General features: G+C 43.9%; 1 protein-coding gene across 1 annotated transcript in view; it reads left to right on the plus strand.

Annotated features, from left to right (window-relative positions):
• Positions 1 to 2,262: 2,262 nt before the first annotated feature.
• Positions 2,263 to 20,899, plus strand: part of ORC4 (origin recognition complex subunit 4) — a 39,536-nt gene continuing 20,899 nt past the window's right edge. Inside the window, 11 exon segments of the mRNA XM_078782390.1 lie at positions 2,263 to 2,405; positions 2,982 to 3,058; positions 10,374 to 10,464; positions 12,073 to 12,148; positions 12,348 to 12,433; positions 13,352 to 13,400; positions 14,905 to 15,056; positions 16,653 to 16,763; positions 16,765 to 16,827; positions 17,147 to 17,236; positions 17,348 to 17,456. Of these exon segments, the coding sequence (XP_078638516.1) occupies positions 2,346 to 2,405; positions 2,982 to 3,058; positions 10,374 to 10,464; positions 12,073 to 12,148; positions 12,348 to 12,433; positions 13,352 to 13,400; positions 14,905 to 15,056; positions 16,653 to 16,763; positions 16,765 to 16,827; positions 17,147 to 17,236; positions 17,348 to 17,456 (964 nt within the window). The 5' untranslated portion in view covers positions 2,263 to 2,345.

The raw sequence follows: 20,899 nt of genomic DNA on the forward strand, positions 1-20,899 counted from the left end.
TCTCTCCACATTATTGTGACGACGTAGAAATTAAATATTTCATCGTGACGATTATCATCAAATGGACGATTTTTTAAAATATAAAACCACCGTTTAGAGGCCATTTTTCCCCGCAAGGCGGGGGTTGGCCTTTTCGGGGACCGTGGTAGTTGTTGTTTTTTGGTCCCCTTTTTGAAGCAATGTTTTACGGCCGGATGCCCTTCCTGACGCCAACCCTTTTTGCCGCCTTCAACGACAAGCAGGGAATTACCAGTGAACTGGTACTCAATTAGCCGACCTCGGAAGGATGACAGGCTGAGTCAACCCCCCTGGCATTAATTCGGCGATCGACCGAGATTCGAACCCAGGATCCTAGGATCCTAAGCCGGCACCCTAGCTGCTAGCCCAACACCAGGGATCTGGTTGTTACCAACCCAACACCAACACCATCCCAACACCCAACACCAATCAACACCAGGGTTCCCGTCTGTTATTTCGGGCGGTGTATGACTGACCATGCTGCGATTTAAAAAAAAAAATCTCAATGGACTTGAAGTTACAGGCCTTTGAGAATTCATTTCGTTCTATAAAGGGCAACTTTCATCAGATTTTCTTCACGTTTTTTTTCAACCGAGTCTAAAACTATGTTAGTGACTGTGAAAAATGAAATGATATATCGAATTTGATTTGAAAGAAAACTGTGTGAGAGAGCAAGACACCACGGGCCTACAAAACAGGCCTCAAAGCTATGCGAGTTAATAAAATGGTGGATATTTGTTTATATGAAGCCTCTCCCACAATGGGTGGAGCTATGGTTCCCAGAATGGGTGGAGCTTTGAGGTTTTGTCTTCTCTGCAAGAACAACAAGAACAAGAAGAAGAAGAAGAACAAGAACAAGAACAACAGCAGAGGGCACTCTATGAGCAGCGTCTGCGACGCGGCTAATAACTAGAACTCTTCAACATCGCGACATCGACAGATATGCCTCCGCCCACATTATTACATCATTATAGATACTTGTACCAAGTTTGATTTAAATTCTTTCAGCTGTTTTCAAGTATCACAGTTTTACATGCCTTCTGGCCTTTGACCTCTTGCTGCCAAAATCTAATCAGTTTCATCTTTGCATCATAATAATTATATACTTATACCAAGTTTGGTCAAAATGCCATTACTGGTTCATAAGTTAGCGCGGGAACAGATTTTTTTTAACCTACCGGTAACATGGCCTCTGACCTTTGACCTCTTGAACACATAATATAATCGGTTGATCCTTGGATCATTATACATACTTGTACCAAGTTTGACTTGAGATACCTTAAGCCGTTCTTAAGTTATTGCGGTAACGAAAACCTATTATGGACAGACAGTCAATATCAATTATGTTTTTGTTTCCTGCTCCCATCTCACTCTTCTCCTGCTCCACCCTCTCCAATCCTCCCATCTCCCTCTCCTCCTCTCCCATATATGCCAACCTATGGTCTTCCGAAGGACCAAGAGGGATTTGGGTCACATTATCGATTTTAAGGGCTTACTTCACTGCCTGACCATAACAGGCCTCATTTCCACCAATGGCCACATGTGTGGGGATCCAGCAGAGGTCGACCACTAACTACAACCCTCAAATTAGCAATATTAACCAAATAGGCCTACGGTACAGAACTTCAAGAACCAGGTCATATCTGTCCGAGTCTCATTGGTCATCCAGGTTTATTATAACACCTACGTGGTGCGTACGAGAATGCGCAAAACACGAATCGAATATTCTTCTTTGTGCACGTTATGACAACCACGTCGGTATAATTAGCAGCAGTGTAAATTATCTGTACGTTAATCAGTCATTTCCTTTTCTTCTTTTTTATGAATCGCAGTAAGTTTCCAAACTGTAATTTGTCTCTTGTATGTCAGTGTCACGGACACGGTTTGTTTGGGATATTTCCGACAATTTTTGAAATGTTGTTTATCGATATATTATTTCAACCGCCAGTTGCTGCCACTGATCTCTACACCGATCAGTGGTTGCTGTTTATGTGGTTGCTGTTTATGTGGTTGCTGTTTATGCTCCATTTCTCAGAATATGCTTCTTGTAATACTTTTCAGGTGTTCACAATAGTGTATAGTTTGCGAATATATTTGAGACGGTGTATTGGATTTCGTTTGTTGTTGATTTCGTTTGGTTTTTTTTTGCATCGTATTCCTTCATCAAATACAGCGTCGTGGAATATAAAATAAAGTTAAAATATAGAGTTTTATAATCAAACGCGTGTGTGAGAAAATGATTTTGGCTTTAAATATAATCTACCAAGGATCTTAATAATGGTGGAGAGAGTGGGTTTGCGGAGGACGTGTGCGCACACGATACGAATATGAGCAAACGTTGGAAGAAGAAGCAGCGGGTGCTCAGCGATTCAGAATGTGTTTCGGAGGTCTGAAAGTTTTGCTGCACCTATATAGAAAAGTTTTTTTTTTTTTTTTTTGGCGGGAACAACTACTAATCGATCGTAGTATCAAAGGTATTGAGCGGGTCCACTTCTTGCCTTACCTGCGAAGTTTCAGCGATGTACTTTTGGAGTGTACTGTGGCATCGACACTAAATCGTAAAGTTTGGTGGGACTGGTAATGACGTCACAGCTTGAGGCAATGGAATCACTTTACCGGTAAAATAGCACTAAGAGAGGCGTCTGTGCCGGTTAAAGCAGCAGGTACTACACTACAGTAGCAGTTGATTTCTAATTACGCAAAGGAACACAAACTAGATGTAGATGTTGAATATCCTTTAAATTTGGGAATCTCCTAATAATGCCAATTAACCGTCGGGGTAAAGTTGTATTAATAAAAATGCAAAGTTTTTAAAAAGGTAAAAATTGTGTACTTTGTAATATTAACATATTAAAGGTCCCAACATTGTACTTGATCATTTTAAATAAGATTGTTTGTTAATTACTATACTTTGATATTGCAAAATCGTATTGATGTATAACATTAACAACCATTGTGTGCAGGTGCAGAAATGTTTGAGAGCACGACTATGTCCAGGTGTCCTTCCAACGAAGCTGTTGCATGTCGATGAAGAGCGCAGGTGTGAAGTTGCTGAATTCGTTAATGGTTACCTCCACCGCCAAAGGTGGACGGATATATTGTTTTCACCCCTGTCCGTCTGGCTGTGTGTGAGCACGATATGTCGAAAGGTTATGGACAGTTTCGGCCGAAACTTGGTCGAACATGTTGGGTGTGACAAGGAAGAATTAATTCAATTGTGGTGAAGATCCGGATCCGGATACGAGGGTTTATTAATTTTTTTAAGTAATTCTTTACTATTGAGAGATATGGCCAAAAACTATATATATAACATTATATTTCAAAAAGTTTTGAACGACTTGTGACAAAACTAGGTGGATGAGTTTGATCGGTGACAAGAACAAGCCAATTAGATTTTGGTTCAGGTCAAGTTCCAGATCTGGCCTATCACTGGGATAGAAAACGTAACCTGTTCATTCCTGCTATTATTGTCTGATATATAATGTATTCGCATTGAGCTGTCTATTAGCCGTCTCCCACGTGTGTGTGTGTGTGTGTGTGTGTGTGTGTGTGTGTGTGTGTGTGTGTGTGTGTGTGTGTGTGTGTGTGTGTGTGTGTGTGTGTGTGTGTGTGTGTGTGTGTGTGTGTGTGTGTGTGTGTGTGTGTGTGTGATTTCAGCTTTTGTCATCAAATTTTCAAGAAAGCTTTATTATGAGAATATGGAGAAGGCAAATTATTCATTTGGTCAATAGGTCAAAGGTCAACGTCACGAAAACCGTTAATTTTCATCCAGTTGACCTAAAATATTAAGAATTTGCATATTGGGTCACTGAATTGGTTCACCAATGAAAAGCTATAAACTGTTTTTTTTTTTTTTCTTGTTTTTTTTAAATATCAAAAGGTCAAGGTTGCATAAAACTGACAAATTTTTTTCCGCTGTTTTAGTCATGTTTAACACACGGAAGAAGAAGTACGAATACAAAGCGGATGCGGACGCCGGACGGGCTTTGCATTTTCAGATGCTTTCTAGTTTGTGTTCGATTTTCCCCTCCAAACATGCGATCTAACTACAAACTACCACTGTGTCGATCTATTTACAGTACTTGAACGCTGAAGAACACTAATCCCTTTATTGCTAAATTTATTGACTAATCCCTTTATTTCAAAACCCCATCCAAAACCTTGATCTTTTCTTCCCCCGCTAATTCACCCCAGATACTTCTTTTTTTTTTTTTTGAAATTCCAACTTCTTTCCTGGAAGTCCTTGCAGTGTTCATATGTTTTATACCTCTCCCACCTCCCCCAAAGCCCTCCCCCTCCCACATTTTTCCTGTTGTCCCTGCTCTCAAATGTTGTGTTTGTGTCCTTCCCCCTCTCTCCCCATCTTGTCTGCCGCTCCCCTTATTTTTTGTGTTTTGTGTGTCGGTTTGACTTTTTGTGTGATTAATGTTAGCTCTTTCACGAGCCTCGATCTTGTATACAAAAAAAAAAAAAAAAAAAAAAAAAAAAAAAAAAAAAAAAAAACCTTCTGGTTAGCAGTACGTCTGACAAAATATTACGACATTTTACGTCATCTTAACCAATCGGATTTTCCGCTTGCTCTCTCAGAATTTGGGAATATCAAGATTCAGACAAAATCACGGCTTGTAGGAAATATAGATGGTGCTTGGGAACGCAAAACAAGAGCTTCAAAGATCCTTCCCATGTCCTTTTTTTCTCAAGAATGTGTGGGGTAAGATGTTCTATGAACTCTCTAGTTTTTGTTTATTTTACAGGATCTAAGAATTGTACTAGAGCTGTCACTCACAAATGGGCATAGAGACAAATACATGACACAACAAAGGACCTAGACAAGAAAAACCCAGCCAATGAGCATGGGGGAAAGGCTGACATCCCTGGGAACTCTGGGGACCAACGAAGTCGCAACAATGGTGTCGCCTTTCTCTCCTCACTCATATCAGCGGGGCATTTCCAAAGAAGAAATTTCCTCTTCTCCCATATATGCCAACCTATGGTCGTTTGGTTGTGCTCTTATCCTTTCAAATGCTGAACATCAAGCAAGGAAGCAGCACGTACCGTTTTGTAAGTCTTGGTAGGACTCGGCCAGGGTTCGAACCACCGACATCCCAGCCTCGGAGCGGATGCTATAACCATTACTCCACAGAGTCGGTTTTTTTGTAGTCGTAGTCGAGGCTCGTGTAAGAGGTGGTGTAGTACACTGGAATGGTAAAGACATAACAGGAGAAAAGGAACAATACAGAGAGGGGGGAACACCAACAGCAGAGTTGAAGGCCAAGATAGGGGCAGACGTACAAACAATGGGTGTAAGGAGGTAGGAGAGGATTACATGTTATGGTAGGAGAGGATGCATGGGGTAGACAAGATGGATACAGAAAGAAACTCTCGGGAGGGAAAACTGGAAACGTGGAAGGAGGAGGGATTGGGGTGAGGTGTGGGTGGGAAGTCCCAGGGCACATTTTTGGTCACCCCAATATAATTTACCCTAACATAATTTTAACCTCATTTAACTACATATTAGAGACAAATATTAAACAAATCAATTAAGAAGGTTAGGGTTAGAGTTGTTAGGGTTAGGGTTAGGCTATATAGTCCTATAGTTAGGCACAGACTATATAGTCCTCATCGAGGCCAGGCCTTAATGAGGACTATGCAAAAACAGATCCTAGCAACTACAGACCAATCAGCCTTCTCCCAATTATCAGCAAAGTCATGGAATCCATCATTGCTTCGGATATGAAATCTTTCCTCTTCTCCAATGGCTTGATCTCTGATCATCAATTTGGTTTCAGACCTGGTCACTCTACTCTGGACATGCTGCTTCTGCTGTCTCAACAATGGATGGAGGTCCTCAATGCCAAACAGGAAATTAGAGCTGTCTCCCTCGACATATCACGTGCCTTCGACACGGTCTGGCACCCCGCTCTGCTCACCAAACTCTCCTCCTTTGGTATCCATGGAAATCTCCACGCATGGCTGGCGGACTTCCTCTCTAGTCGTCGTCAACGTGTGGCCCTGAATGGGTTTCTCTCATCTCCTCTTCCTGTTCAGGCTGGAGTTCCCCAAGGCAGTGTTCTGGGCCCCGTGCTTTTTCTGGTCTTCATCAATGATCTCTCTGACTCTCTCGAAAATCCTCTCTATCTCTTTGCTGATGACTCCACTCTCTGCCGCTCCATTCCTCTTCCCTCAGATCGGCAGTCTGCTGCCTCCTCACTCTCTGAAGACCTGGACAAAATCACAGACTGGTCAAACAAGTGGAACATGTCTTTCAATCCTGACAAATCTCACACTCTTACTATGTCTCTCCGAAAAGATCGACTGGACAACCCTCCCATCTACTTTCTCAACAATCCTCTCCAAGAAGTTCTGTCGCTCAAGATTTTGGGTCTCACTATCTGCCATGATCTTTCTTGGGAAAACCACATTTCCAAGCTGGCCTCCAAAGCCAGTCGCCGACTGGGCATCCTCCGTCGTGCGAAGTCCTTCCTCGGCACACCTGAGCTCCTCACCACATACAAGGCTTTCATCCGCAGCTCAATGGAATACTGTTCTCCCCTATGGGCCGGTGCTCCTGCCTCACACCTAGCTCGGCTTCACGCTGTTGAAACCAAAGCTTTCAGAATTATTGGAATCTCCCGCGATGAAGCTATCTCTGAGGGCCTTTCACTCACTCACCGCAGGCAGGTAGGTGGTCTTTCTGTCTTCTACCGACTCCTCTCCAGCCTTGCACCCCCAGCTCTCTCTGTGCTCTGTCCCCCAAATATTCCTACAGGTCGCACAAGATCTGCCAGCAACCCTCTGATGGTTAAACTGCCGAAATCTCGGCTCTCTGCTCACCTTCACTCTTTCATTCCTCTTTTCTCCCGCCTCTGGAACAAACTCCCTCACTCCCTTCAATCCCACTCCTCCCTCCAGGTCTTTAAAACAGCTGTTCACCACCATCTCTTATCTTCCCCCATCCAAAACCTTGATCTTTTCTACCCCCGCTAATTCACCCCAGATCCACCTTGTTTGAAATTCCAACTTCTTTCCTGGAAGTCCTGGCAGTGTCCATATGTTTTATACCTCTCCCACCGCCCCCTTCCCACGCCTCCCCCCAAAGCCCTCGCCCTCTCTCAGATCTCTCGATGTCTCCATGTCTCTCGGTCCCTGCTCTCAAATGTTGTGTTTTGTGTCCTTCCCCCTCTCTCCCCATCTTGTCTACCGCTCCCTATGTTATATGTTTTATGTGTCGGTTTGTCTTTCTGTGTGATTAATGTTCGCTCTTTCACGAGCCTCGACCTTGTATACAAAAAAAAAAAAAAAAAAAAAAAATACAAATTAAATACACAAATGGACAGTTATTTGAATTTCTATTATTTTTTTATGTTGAAGGCTCCAGTCACAGACTATATAGTCCTCATCGAGGCCAGGCCTTAAATAAAATAACCATTGATAAATGTGAGGAAAGATAAATAAAACGGAGAATGTAAAGGCGAGGAGTGAAAATGAGTAAGAAAAAAGTGTATGATAAGTGTGTGATGAAAAGTGTATGATGAAAACTCGATGATGTTTCTTTGTAAGAAAGAGAGGTTGAAAGAGAGCTATAGTTTGAGTGAGACATAAAGTGAGACCAGCAATCCTGACACGGAGAGCAAGATGGTTCCGGGCACCACTTTAACGCTCCTAAGTCCGAACGGTAGTACTACCCTGAGTGGTTGCTGTCTACAACCTCCTACCTAAAAAAAACCGGTGCAAGTAGACGAGTGTTTTTTAGGAGACACCGTCTCCTTCCTGGATGGCAGTTGGCTCACCAAGGGAGCTCATACACCCTTTAACAGGTATTGCTTTTAGTCCTGCAGGGTGTTAGTCACCCGCCCCACTGGCAAGCCAACGAGGGTACGTAGTCGGTTTATTTGCCTACTACCCGACTATGTGGCAGGTAGCACTCACTGGGTTACATGTTACCAGTGGCAGTCAATAAAGACAAGTAGTGCTCCCTAAAAAATAGTGGTGCTCCCTTTCCTCCCTAAAAATAGTTGTGCTCCCAACAAAAGGGAGCAGGTTTCTTTTTTAAAGTGCCAAGAAATGTATGACCGAGATTGCTTGTCCGGATGGGAAAGGTGCAGGTTTGGAGTGCAGGGGTTTCAGAGAGGGAGAGGCAGGCCTTCAATTTGTGTCTCAGACAAGCTGGAATAACTTGATCTCCACATCGACTTGTAGGCTGAAAAATACGCCAAGTTATTGCTCAGTTATTACACCAGAAAACATAACATTGAATCACAAAATTATTTTGGAATGTATTCGTGTTCAGAAAAGCAAATGGAAACAAATAAAATGAGAATAACTTGAAAATACTTGTGCATATTGCGAGAATGAGAGCAGCAGGAGAAGACAGAAAACAACTAGAACAGCACTCGGTAAAACGCATACCCCCACCAGGCTGAACAGTTTGTTTTGTATCTCACTGATAGGCCGGATCTGAATTCTGACCTGAACCAAAATCTAATCGCTTCGACCTCGTCACACACCCAACCTGTCCACCAAGTTTTGTCCAAATCCGTCCATAGATTTTTGAGATATCCTATTAACAGATAGACAGACACATAAACAGGGGTGAAAACATAACCTTCATCCACTTTTGGTAGCGGAGGTACTTGTACAAACAAACGATGAGGATGGGGCTATCGCCAAATCAAGCAATTGGAATAAAAGGGGGGTGGGAAATTGTCTATTGCTTCGGAAGAAAGCTGGGGGCAAGAGAGGAGGGGGTCATGATTAGGAAGACAAATGGGGAAAGAAGATGGTGAGAGGGGAAAAGACAGACTAATTCACCTTTCTATTATCCTCGCCAGAGGAGAGAGTATTGCATTTGGGGTCCGTTTGTTTGTTTGTCTCTGTCTGTATACATGCAATGTGCTAATGTAGGCCACACACACACCATCTGGTGGTTGGTTGCAAGTATTACATGTTATATTTTTTTCAACCAAGTACGTACATAGAGTACCTTTAGAGGCCATTTTTCCCCGCAGAGCAGGGGTTGGCCTTTTTTGGGCACCGTGGTCCCCTTTTTGAAGCAATGTTTTACGGCCGGATGCCCTTCCTGCCACCAACCCTGTTTGTCGCCTCTTGCGACGCACAGGGAATTACCAGTGAACTGGTACTCAATTTGCCGACCTCGGAAGGATGACAGGCTGAGTCAACCCCCCTGGCATTAATTCAGCGATCGACCGTGATTCGAACCCAGGATCCTAGGATCCCAAGCTGGCACCCTAACCGCTAAGCCAACACCAGGCACGTACATAGAGTATGTCCAATTATAATGCAAGTCTATAATTGTGTACTATTAATAATGTGAGTGCATCTATAAAGTACAACAACAACACAACATAGATTTTAAAGGCCATTTTCCCTGCTAGAGTGGGGGTTAGCCTTGCGGTCCCCATGACGATCTTCTCCATTTTGCCCTATTTTCTGCACCTCTCCTTGTTAACCCCCTTGCCTACATTTCTTCTTCCACCATCTTTAGCCAAGTCTTTCTCGGTCTTCCCCGTCCTCTACTTCATTCTACATTCATTTCCATCACTCTTCTCAACCAGTCACTTTCATCCTTCCTCAACACATGACCAAACCATCTCAACCTGTTCCTCTTCACAGCATCAATCACAGGCTCTGTTCCCATCATCTTTCGCAATTCATCATTTGTCTTCCTCTCTCTCAACGATACTCCGCACATCCACCGAACCATTCACATTTCCACCCTTTCCAACCTTCGTTTGCTGCTCTACGTTCATTACCCATGCATCTATAAAGCTCATTGCGTCTATAAAGTACGTACTATAAAAATGTCTGTCAGTAAAATGTGTCTATAAAATGCGTACGTTGGAACGGGATTGGAACACGAATCTATATAATAAAACCGAAAAGGTTTGTTTTGTCCACTGCATGAACATAATCCTACATCGTCAATGCATCGTCAACACACCACACAAACACCACACAAAACAAGTCCTGGCAAGGGTCTGCAATCTCTGATCGCTCGTTCTAGTTTCACACTTGTAACAGGACTAAAAGGCAATTGCAGAGGTATGATGGGAATTAACCCTTTGAATGAGAGTGGTGGTCCCTTTGCAGGAATAACATTTCAAAATGCAGAGACAAATTTAGAGTGAATTTTGTCGATCAAAAATTGCATGCATTACATACGGATTGCATGCAACAACGTTGCTCTTAAAAATGCGTTTACACGATTCTTGCGGCATTCTCGATTGAAGCCAAAAGCGTGAATATTAGATTGGCGAGTGTTGAAGCTGAATGTTGCGGTTTTATTGTGTGCTTTCTCTTTTGTGTTTCCTCGTCGCATCCTTGTTCATATGCAGGCAGCTTCTCGATTTGGTGCGGAGGACGGCTGTGCACGGCGAAAGCCACTCGGTGCTCATAGTTGGGCCACGGGGAGCGGGGAAAACGACGGTAAATGCTGATTTAAAAAAAAAGTTGCCTCAGCTGCGTTTGCATCGTTCTCGTTTTCTGTGAAATGCTTTGTTAGTCAAAGTTTCAAGTGATTGTGGTCATCTTTCAAATTAGCACCCACTGATTAATGAGTGTTACATGAAAGCATATGGTGTATTTGCTAAGCAGCAAAGCAGCAACATTTGTTGGAGCTTTACTTGTTCTGTAAGTTTTTGCTGGCGACCATTTTATTATATATTAACTTCCATGTGAAGCAAGGAAAAGCTGAAGCTTCAGACGTCACCCCTTCTGATACTCTGGAGCTCTCCCAGTTTTCTTCTCATTTGCTCCGAGAAAGGGTCAATGGCTGAAATGTTACGTTCTCCTTCCTTCCCCTGGAGGTCAGCATACCTCAATTAACGTCCTGTTCATTTTGTCCATTGTTCTACCTGTCCGCCAACATAGATCGGGTCGACACTGGCCTTCACCAGCAAGACTAGTTAATTGTTCGTTCAATTGTCTGTTAACGTGGATGGATTTACGGCAAAGCGAATCACAAAGATCCGGAGGTTCACCAGGACTTCATCTCCGTTGCCAACAATGAAAAGACTATTTGAAGTGCTTCCTATGAAGATAAACTAGACCAAATTGGTAGATGTTGGGGTCAGCGTTTCTGTGGTAGAGCAGGACTCGAGTGGAGGTTGTAACTTTCCATTGAGGAGATGAAGCAATTTGAAATTTTTGGAGGCTTCGGGTCAGCCCTGTCACATTCTCCATCAGACTCCAATGTTGTAAAAGTCGGATGAAATTGGTAGGCTGGAAGGATTCGTGTTTTGGTCGTTCTGTGTCCTTCAGCACCCGGCACCATCAGTCATGACTCATTTGGCGGTCATCTTAAGCTGCTCCAACACTTCCCACTCACAACACATTTAAATATCTCCACCTCTATTTTGTTTTCATGGATTATACCCTTTGGTGTAACAATTCCGATGCTTTTTCTTACGACTCACATGACAGTTCGTCACTTTCTGGCAACAAGCTGAAATCTTATTGGATATTTTGGACAAATGATTCTTCTTCAAAGTATTTTGTGTTCGCCAATGTGAGACCAAAGCACTTTGCCAAGGTGGGTGTGACCTAACAAAAAGCTTGGATCATTTAAGGGTCTTGAGGACCACGTTGCCATTTATTTGTATTCATGATCGGGGCTCATGGTAGAGCTAGAGCGGAATTGAAGGGAACAAAATGGAAAGGGGTAAACACCAACCACAGTAGAATTGAAAGTGAGATCAAGGGGAGAAGGATGCATCGGAGTGAACAAGCCGCACACATGCTGAATGAATCGCAGCAAGAAGAGGAAGAAGAAACCTGGGATAACAGAATGAATGAATGAATGAATTCCCTGGGATAAACAGAAAAGGAACAAACCAACCGACAACTAACAAACGAAAAGAGCTGAGGCTGAGGGGGAAATCACAATAACCTGGAAGAAGGGAGTGCTTGGGAATGGGATAATTTGGGGAGTATTTTTTTTTTTTTTTTTTTTTTTTTAATTAAACAACTTTTAAAATTGCGGTATGTTGTCACCACTTTTGCTGAGTAAAACAAAACACTTCCACTTTTTTGCAGCTTTTGAAAAGTGTTCTGGCAGAGGTGCAAGAAGAAAAAGCTGTCCGAGAAAATCTTATGCAAGTCCATCTTAATGGTGAGGTTTTGCATCGGAATAGGAAACTTGAACCATCACATCCGTGTTACAACTTACAAACGTCAGCATTTCCTTTGGCAATGTTCCATTATGAAACATCGTTGGGGAAGGAGTGGCTGAGATTGTTGTCGAGGCAAGTAACGTGTCCTTCCCATGAATCCATGCGTTATGATTGTTGGTGTTGCGGGTGGTTCCACAGGCTGGATGCAAACAGACGACCGCATTGCTCTGAAAGAAATAGCCCTACAACTGCATCTGGACAACGTGATCCGGGATAAAGTGTTTGTGAGTAACAAGGAAACTGTGGATTACAGGAAGGAAATAGACGACACGTTTGATGTGAGAGAAATAGGGAGGGGATAGATAGATATTTAGGGAGAGGAGATAGAGATGGAGAGATGGATGGATGGATGGAGGGAGAGATGAATGGATGGAGGGAGAGATGAATGGATGGATGGAGGGAGAGATGAATGGATGGATGGAGGGAGACATTGATGGAGGGAGATGGATGGATGGATGGAGGGAGAGATGGATGGATGGATGGAGAGATGTATGGATGGATGGATGGAGGGAGAGATGGATGGAGAGATGGGGGAGGGGGGGGGGTGGAGAGACGAATGGGGGAAAGACGGGGGGAGGGGGGAGAGAAGGGGAGAAGAGATGGGGCGGGGAGGGAGAGACGGGGGGCGGGGAGGGGGGAAGGGAGGAGAGAGATAGAGAGACACAGAGATAGAGAGAGTATTTACTGGTGTTTAATTAATAAACGGAAGGAATTGAATGCAGTGCGAAATAAAGACCAAACCTTTAAGTTAAAAAAGCCCCAAATAGGTACAAATACAATTTGTAACAACAAGCTCATTCCAAACTAAACATCACCTTTATACTTAAAAGTGATGTTTTGTTTTGAATTGGTTGTTTGTATTGTTACAAACTGCATGGGTGAGAGATTTGTGTACCAGCTCCTCGATGAGCCTCACAACCCTGTAAATAAAAATAAAATAAAAATACAGACGAACCAGACAGCATAACTAAATACCCGTACTTCTGATTTCCAAAGAAATGTACATTGCATTGGGTTATTTTGCATGTCACGAGTACTTTAAAGAAGGCCCCTTGTACAATTTATAGTCTTGCTGGAAGATTTGTGGTTACAAAAGAATTCCTTGAAATACATCCCGTGTTTTTTTTCTTTGTTTTTTTCAGGGAAGTTTTTCCGAGAATTTGACGTTTTTGCTGGAGGCACTTAAAAGTGGTAGGATTTGCTTCTCGAATATTGCACGGATACATGGGCCTACGAGTGATTGCTTAATGGTGCTCTCTCTAAAGGGGAAAACGTGATGCTTGAAAACTGTCTGAATGGAGGTTTGGGATCGCGCTAGTCTGAGGTTTATTACCTCGGCCACCGAAGATGGAATGGACGCAGGTTGTTTTCATCCCTGTCTGTTTGTTTGTGAACAGGATATCTCAAAAGGTTGTGGACAGATTTGGACGAAATTTGGTGGACTGGTTGGGTGTATGACACGGACGAAATTATTAAATTTTGGCAAAGGTCCGGATCTGGATCAGAGAATCCTTCAAGTGATTCTTCACCACTGAGAGATAGGGCAAACAATGATATACCGTACAGCATTATATCTCAAAACGTTGTGGACGAATTTGAGTGAAACTTAGTGGACAGGTTGGGTGTTTCGCAAGGACGAATTGATTCAATTTTGGTGAAGATTCGAATCTGGATCCGGATCAGATTTTTTTTCGTGATTCTTCACCATTGAGTGATAGGGCTAAACCGATATATAGCAGTATATCTCAAAACAAAATAAAATACAGATGGCTTCGAACGTAGTTTTGTGGAGAGGTTGTGTTTGTGACGAGGACGGATTGATTCGTTGGATTTTGGTGAAGATCTGAATCTGGATATGAGAATTTAACATTTTAAAGTGATTATTCACCCTTCAGTGATTGTGCCAAACATATATAGCTCGGTATGTCAAAACTCTATGGACAACTTGTGACAAAACTTGGTAGATGAGTTGGTTAGGTGACAAGAACAAGCGGATTAGATTTTGGTTCCGGTCGGGATCCTGATCCGGCCTATCAGTGGGATACCAAACATAAACTGGTCAGCCTGGTGGAGGTATGCGCTCTACCGAGTGCTGTTCTAGTTATTTAAGCATTAAACCTGAAAGTTTACTTTGGCTCACGATCTTATTTGTGGTGACGAAATTATTGAATTCCCTCATGTGGTTTCAAAGGTTGCATTAATGATGTCTTGCTCCCTTTGGTCATCACCTTTATTATGCAAATGAAGTTAAGGTGAGCTCTCTGTGACTTATTATTTATGAAGGTGGATTTGTAGTTGGGGATGGGTATTGACATAACTTGTTGGGGGAAGAGGGTTGGCAAATCCCTCCCCCCCCCCCCCCTTTACTACCAAGGCGGTGGATTTGTACTGGGGTTAAAGTCGAGGCTTGTGGATGAGCTAGGAAGATGCTGTGAGCTCGGAAGAATTTTTCCATACATTTTGATGAGAGAGAAGTCTTGTACCATAAATCTACTAAATTCACATAAATTGTACATTTTTGCATTCTCATCGGCACGAGCTCACATCCTATGCTAACCTTGCAAGGAAGGTTGAGTGTTTAATTTTCTACAAATGGTCAACCTTAATTACCTTAAAAAATTCATTCTCTTTTTCTTTCTCTACATGTAAGAAGATGCTGCGGAATAATGTTTCGTCTCTTTTTGTTTCGTGCAAGGTGAGCGCTCCAAAACACGGCCTGTACTCTTTGTGCTCGAGGAGTTTGACCTGTTCGCACAGCACAAGAACCAAACGCTGCTGTACAACTTGTTTGACATTTCTCAATCTGCTCAGACGCCCATCGCCGTTGTGGGTCTCACGTGCCGCCTGGTATGACCTCCTTTGTGTTGGTTGAGGAAGACACTGGGTTGAGCAGAGTCGTGGGTGCAAACTGCACCACAGGGCTAATTACTATTAACAGTAAACCCTCACTATTCGTAGGGGTTATGTTCCTGGAACTGGCCACAAATACAAAGATTAACGGCCTATGGGAAAAAGTGGGTTTGGTGCTTGGCTCATGCGGAAGAATAAACATATTACGTACTGTATTACTAACTTCCCTTTGATGATGATTATGAAGTTTATGTGATGAGACGTCACTTTTTTCTGCCTCGTTGCACTAGATTCAATACCACCAATGACTTTCAGCATGGAGGCCATGATTAGGGACAATAAAATAGCACAAGATGAAAATACTGAGGAGCTGAGTGCAGCTGGATGTTCGCGGTACGGAAGACAAATGCAGGGAAGGGGCCGTGGGGCAGGGCCTTCGCTGTTGCAAACCCGCCATGCAATACCCCAGTTAACACAGATGCTGGGTTAACATTAGCTCGACATCAGAGTGGTAAACCCATGAGGGATAGCCAGGGTTTACTTGTCAAATTTGGTTGAAGAAAATAGAAGACAAATCTGTGAAAAAGGATTTACGAGTCTTTAGGATGGTTCAAACTTGTACAAATTGAATGTGTTTAATGTTGGTCACCAAAGCCCATAATCACAACTTTTCTACTTTGGTATACGCGTGAAAAATCAAGTTGGTCGAAAGTGAGAACGAGGAGTGGAACGGCAAAATAATACAATTTTTGGTTGGCAAAAACATCAATTTGAAATTTGCAGATACCTTGGAGGTAATATTTTATTATCAAGGTAGTCATAACTATCTCAAGTACCCGGCATTGCCTGTGGTTGGGGGGGGGGGAGGGAAGGGGGGAGGGAGAGGCAAGTGGAGGTAGGAGGAAGGTAAATGGTGGGGAGGAGATGGAGTGGAGGGAAGGAAGCGGAGAGGGAAGGGGTTTGGGGCGAATGGAAGAAATTGGAGGGAGGGGAAAGGGGAGAAGAGGAGGTCAAATTTTACCCATGCGAAGAGTGCATTAACCTCAGCATTACCCAGGTAAAAAAGGAAATTGTAAAACCCTCTGCCACTACCAAGTGGCGTTACACAGTGCACATTTACATAGAGAATTTACGACCCTCTGTAATTTACGGCCCTACCCCCTCCCTCACATCCCCACGCAGAGCCTCGGCCACATAGCCTGTGTTACACCTCCTCCCCCCCCACAAAGTTGTATTTGTACCCTGAGTTTGGAATTTGCAACTTAAAAGATGTGGCCGTGAATAGAACACGTACAAACAAGCAAAGAGAGAGAGAGAGAGAGAGAGAGAGAGGACATATAGATAATAAATGCATATGTGTGTACGTCCTAAAGCATTCTACGTTGAAGGCATGCGAAAGTTCAGCTCCAGTTGAACGTTTCCAAAGATAATTTGGAAAGGTAGGGCAATACTTTTTTGCAATATGCATTCATGTTAGGGGTGTAAACAAAAGTCCAAATATAATTTAAAATAGCCTCGTATAAAGATGTAGTCATTACCATCGTTTTTCCTAACCTCGAGTCACCCTTACCTTTGGAAATGTGCCATCTCCAGGATATACTTGAACTCCTCGAGAAAAGGGTGAAGTCGCGCTTTTCTCATCGCCAGATCATCCTCTTCCCGAATACGAAGTTTGCCCCACTTTCTCGAGTGTACAAGTCGATGCCTCACTCTTCCCGACACTTTCCCTGATCCCATATTCGCCTGCGGGTGGAACAAAAACGTGCAGGTTTCTTACACCACATCCGAATTGATTTATCAATATCTTTGTAATACTTTCATTATATCCTTTTGAATTACAAAAACGTTTCATTTGTGTCGAAATTACATGGTTGGCTTTGAATCGGAAACATTTTTATGCTGTGTGTTAGGATTTGGAATGGTCCAGGAAAATTGCCTGTTATTATTTGTCCCTTTGTTTTCCTTGGTTCAATGCCATATTGGGGTGAATGAAGTGTGGTCGGAAGGGAGACGCAAGGGGGCTCGGGGTTGGGGTGTGCGGCTTCGGAAAGCTCACCTTTAAAATCTTTGGATGTCCTTCTCCCTAGGAACTTTGTGAGCACGATGCGGCTGCCAGCTCAGTTTTCCGATTGCAGTTCACGTTCAGCAGGGACTTCAATTCGCTCAATGCACTCTTGGTGAGCTCGAATATTGCACGTGTGTGTACATGGGATACGTGCACAATGCATTTCAAGTGGCCACTGTATTTTCAGCAAAGCAGATAAATATTGCTCCTGCTCCTCATGCAGATGCTTGCGTTGTGCCAGTTGAACGCCAGCGAATCCAATGTGACGGCATCGATGCTTGAAGTTGCAGAAAAGCAACTTTCTGCCGATTCCCAGACGGGCATGCTGAATGGTGGGTGATGTGGGCTCGGAAAAACCTAGCTCTATTTCAACTTGCTTTACATAATTTAACCTATTGAGGTAATAAGGCTTTGCCTTATACTGCTTGTAGGGTAGGTGAGGCTTATACCTATTGTAGAGTTTGTTTCTACAATTACTGCCCCCATTTTTTATTGTAGCCCCGAGTTTCTTTGACCCCACTGAGTACTAAACCACCATTTAGGTAGTTCATGCCTCTGCTGAAGAAGTCGCTGGTGGCATCATGTTTTTGGGTTTTCCGTCCAGTTGTCTGTCCATGCATACGTGATAGGTTTTCGTTACCACGATAACTTAAGAACGGGTGAAGCGATCTAACTCAAACTTGGTACAAGTGTGTATAATGATGCACAGATGAACTGATTTGATAATGGGGTCAAGAGGTCAAAGGCCATGTCAGGTAAAAATGTGCTATTTAAGACCATCTGAATGGATTTAAATCAAACTTTGTACATGTATGTATAATGATGTATAATGTGGGCGGAGGCATATTTTTGCCCCATCCATCCCCATCCTGTGTGGGCGTGGGCAATTTGCTAATTTTTGCCAATGCCAACCTCGTATTTGATTACGATTAGTGTACTGAACCTACTTTTTTTTCGAATTGTGACCTATTTAACAAAAAACTTCCGCTTCCGGTCTTGGACTTCCACGTAAAACTTGAACCTCCGCTTCCGGTCCTTCGAGCAAGGAGGCTTGCTTCGATCTCTCCACTACATCGAAGTTTGAGTATCTTCCCATTCGTGTCTTTGTCAACTTTCCACTGGTTATTTTATTGCGAATGTGTTATTGTGCGTTTCCAGTTAGTTTGGGTTTTGTAAATATCGCAAACTTGTGTGTAATTAGTCGTTTTTTGTTCGCACCTTGTGCGTGGCCTGGTCTATCGAGGCTCCCTCCCCCCGTCGGTATATTGTGAATATAAGTTCTTTCCTTCGCTGTATTTGCTTGTTTCTTTGATTTTATTTCTCCCCTGACCTCTCTTGAACGTCTTATCCTTCGTCAAACGTTTAAAAAAAACCCAAAAAAAAACTTTATTCTTTCTCTCCTCGCTGACATGTGCTTGTTCTCTCGCCCCCTCGTCTCGCCTTGTGCCCTGTCCCCTTCATCTCATATTTCTCCAGCCTTTCCAACTCTAGTTTCCTCCAAACTCACTCAACCCTTTCTCCTTTCTCAAATCCACATCCTCACTTAAGGACTTTTTCCCAGATTGTTTTTCACGGTTTTGTTTATTTAAATATATTATTTAAATATGTTTAAACTTTCCCCTGCAGTGTTTTATTCAGTGGTTTATTATGTTACGTGGTCCCCTCGGTGACTACCTGGTCTCGGTGACCCCCGGACCGTGAGAGGACCGTCGCCAGAAAGTAGTATTATCTATGCGCTTTCGCAACGCAATCCCTATGAATTCCACCCAAGAGAAACTGATGTTCAATGATATATTTCCAGGGTAAGGATATCATACAATTTCAAGGATACAATCACGGATATATTCCCCGAGCAATCAACAACAAACAACCATCAACAATTCCCAATCCACAATCAATTCCCTATATGATTAAGATGGCCATCTTATATAGGTGTGTCCACTTCTGTACTCACGACCCCCTTTTGGTCTCTGCCCCTCACAATGTCTCTGGGCCCCTCCTGACCAAGATGCTGGTCGGCGTTGCCGCACTCGGGCGGTTGAACGAACCCCGGGTGGACGTGTTTCCACCGGGCAGGTATCGTACCAGGCACCGCGGCTGCAGCCCCTCGTGGCCACGCGAAGCGGGTACGGTAAAGCAAGCCAAAAGCCCCACGCCGCTTGCAAGGCGTGTTAGGCCCCAACGTGCGACCCGTACGCGTCTGTTTAGACGGTGCCGCGAACGGTGCCAGACGCGGGGTCGATGCACGGCCCCACGTCAACTTGACGTCTCCACCGGGTAGGTACACGTCCCGGTAACTCCTCTCGCCAGACGGGCTTCGGAACGCCGCTTTTCCACGCAGCGCAAGGTCGATCCCACCTTTCGTCGGAGCGGGGCGAGGAAGAAGAATCCTCCTCGCTTTTCTTCCTCGTGTCTTTTTCTCTTCCGTTTCCGGTCACTTCCGTTTCCGGACACTTTTTCAGAAGGGCTCCTGACCCTCCAACCACAACAACCCTTAATCTACTACGCATGGATAAGCAAAGACCTGAATGGTAATTCACATACATTCACATAAATATGTAACACTCCCCCCCTTCAAGAAAGAAAGTTTGAACCCAGCGAAAACTTTCTTTGCCGGCCAATTTGGAGAAACAAACCAAATAACTCAACCCCCCCACCTTATCAGTTCCCCCCGGGCACAGTTATCACTTAAAAATAAAGCAACCAAAATTTCACCACAACCCCTCCAGATTACTCACTCTGGACTAAGCACCAGCAACGACATTGTCCCTGCCAAATCAAACTCCATCTCATGACCCTCTGACTTTGACCGTCAGTTTCTTGTGAATGAAGGTTAAGGGGTTGATCAAAGATCCAAAGTTAAGCCACTCGATAGCACTTTTTTCCGGGAGGCCAAGCCGAGTATTCACTACATGGATGCCTTTAGGAACGTGGAGTTCACGGTTAGTCCGTGCAGGAAAGTTCTCTACATGGGCGCCTTGAGGAACGTGGAGTTCACGGTTAGTCCGTGCATGAAAGTTCACTACATGGACGCCTTTAGGAACGGCGTTCACGGTTAATCCGTGTAGGAATCTTGGCTCGGCGGCTCCGCCGCATTCAGTGCTTCAACTTCTCAGAACTTCCCTAATAATTAGGGTGGGACCACTTGTCCCTGTAGTCCCATGAATAGCGGTCTCCTTCTCGGCCACTACTTTGCCAATCCTTCCTTCGGGAGCGGCCGTAACTCAGGGAGCCTCCATAATAATATTGATTGCGGCCACCACCAAAACTACCGCCCAGTTGTCCTCTCCTGTAGACCTCTCGACGCCTACGAAATGCCTTCCCTACTGTTATGGTCCGACCCTCCAAATCCTTGCCATTCCAATTCTTCTCTGCCTCTCTGGCGTCTTTTGTGCTGGCAAACGTGACAAAGCCGAACCCTCTTGACTGTTGCGTTTCCCAGTCTCTTACCAACCGCACTTCCACCAGCGGCCCATATCTGTTGAAGACAGAGGTCAGAACTTCTTCCTCTGTTTTGAAGTTCAGTCCCCCTACAAATAACTTGGCACTTTTGTCGCCATCCCGAGCTGGTGTGGTGTTATTTTCCCTGCTGGGCTCTTTACCAACCCTCAGGTTACCATAAACTTGACCCCCGGCCAAATCATTCCCGATAACCACAGATACACCCTCTACGTCTACAGGAAGCGTGGCTTGTAAACCGACGGTGACCGGTCCTGACACCAAATCGGACTCCAAATGGTTGACATGAAGGGGAGCACTAACCCCGCCCCCGATC

This window comes from Myxine glutinosa, chromosome 7 (genome assembly GCF_964187855.1).
Source record: "Myxine glutinosa chromosome 7, kmMyxGlut1.1, whole genome shotgun sequence".
In the NCBI taxonomy this organism is placed as follows: Eukaryota; Metazoa; Chordata; class Myxini; order Myxiniformes; family Myxinidae; genus Myxine; species Myxine glutinosa.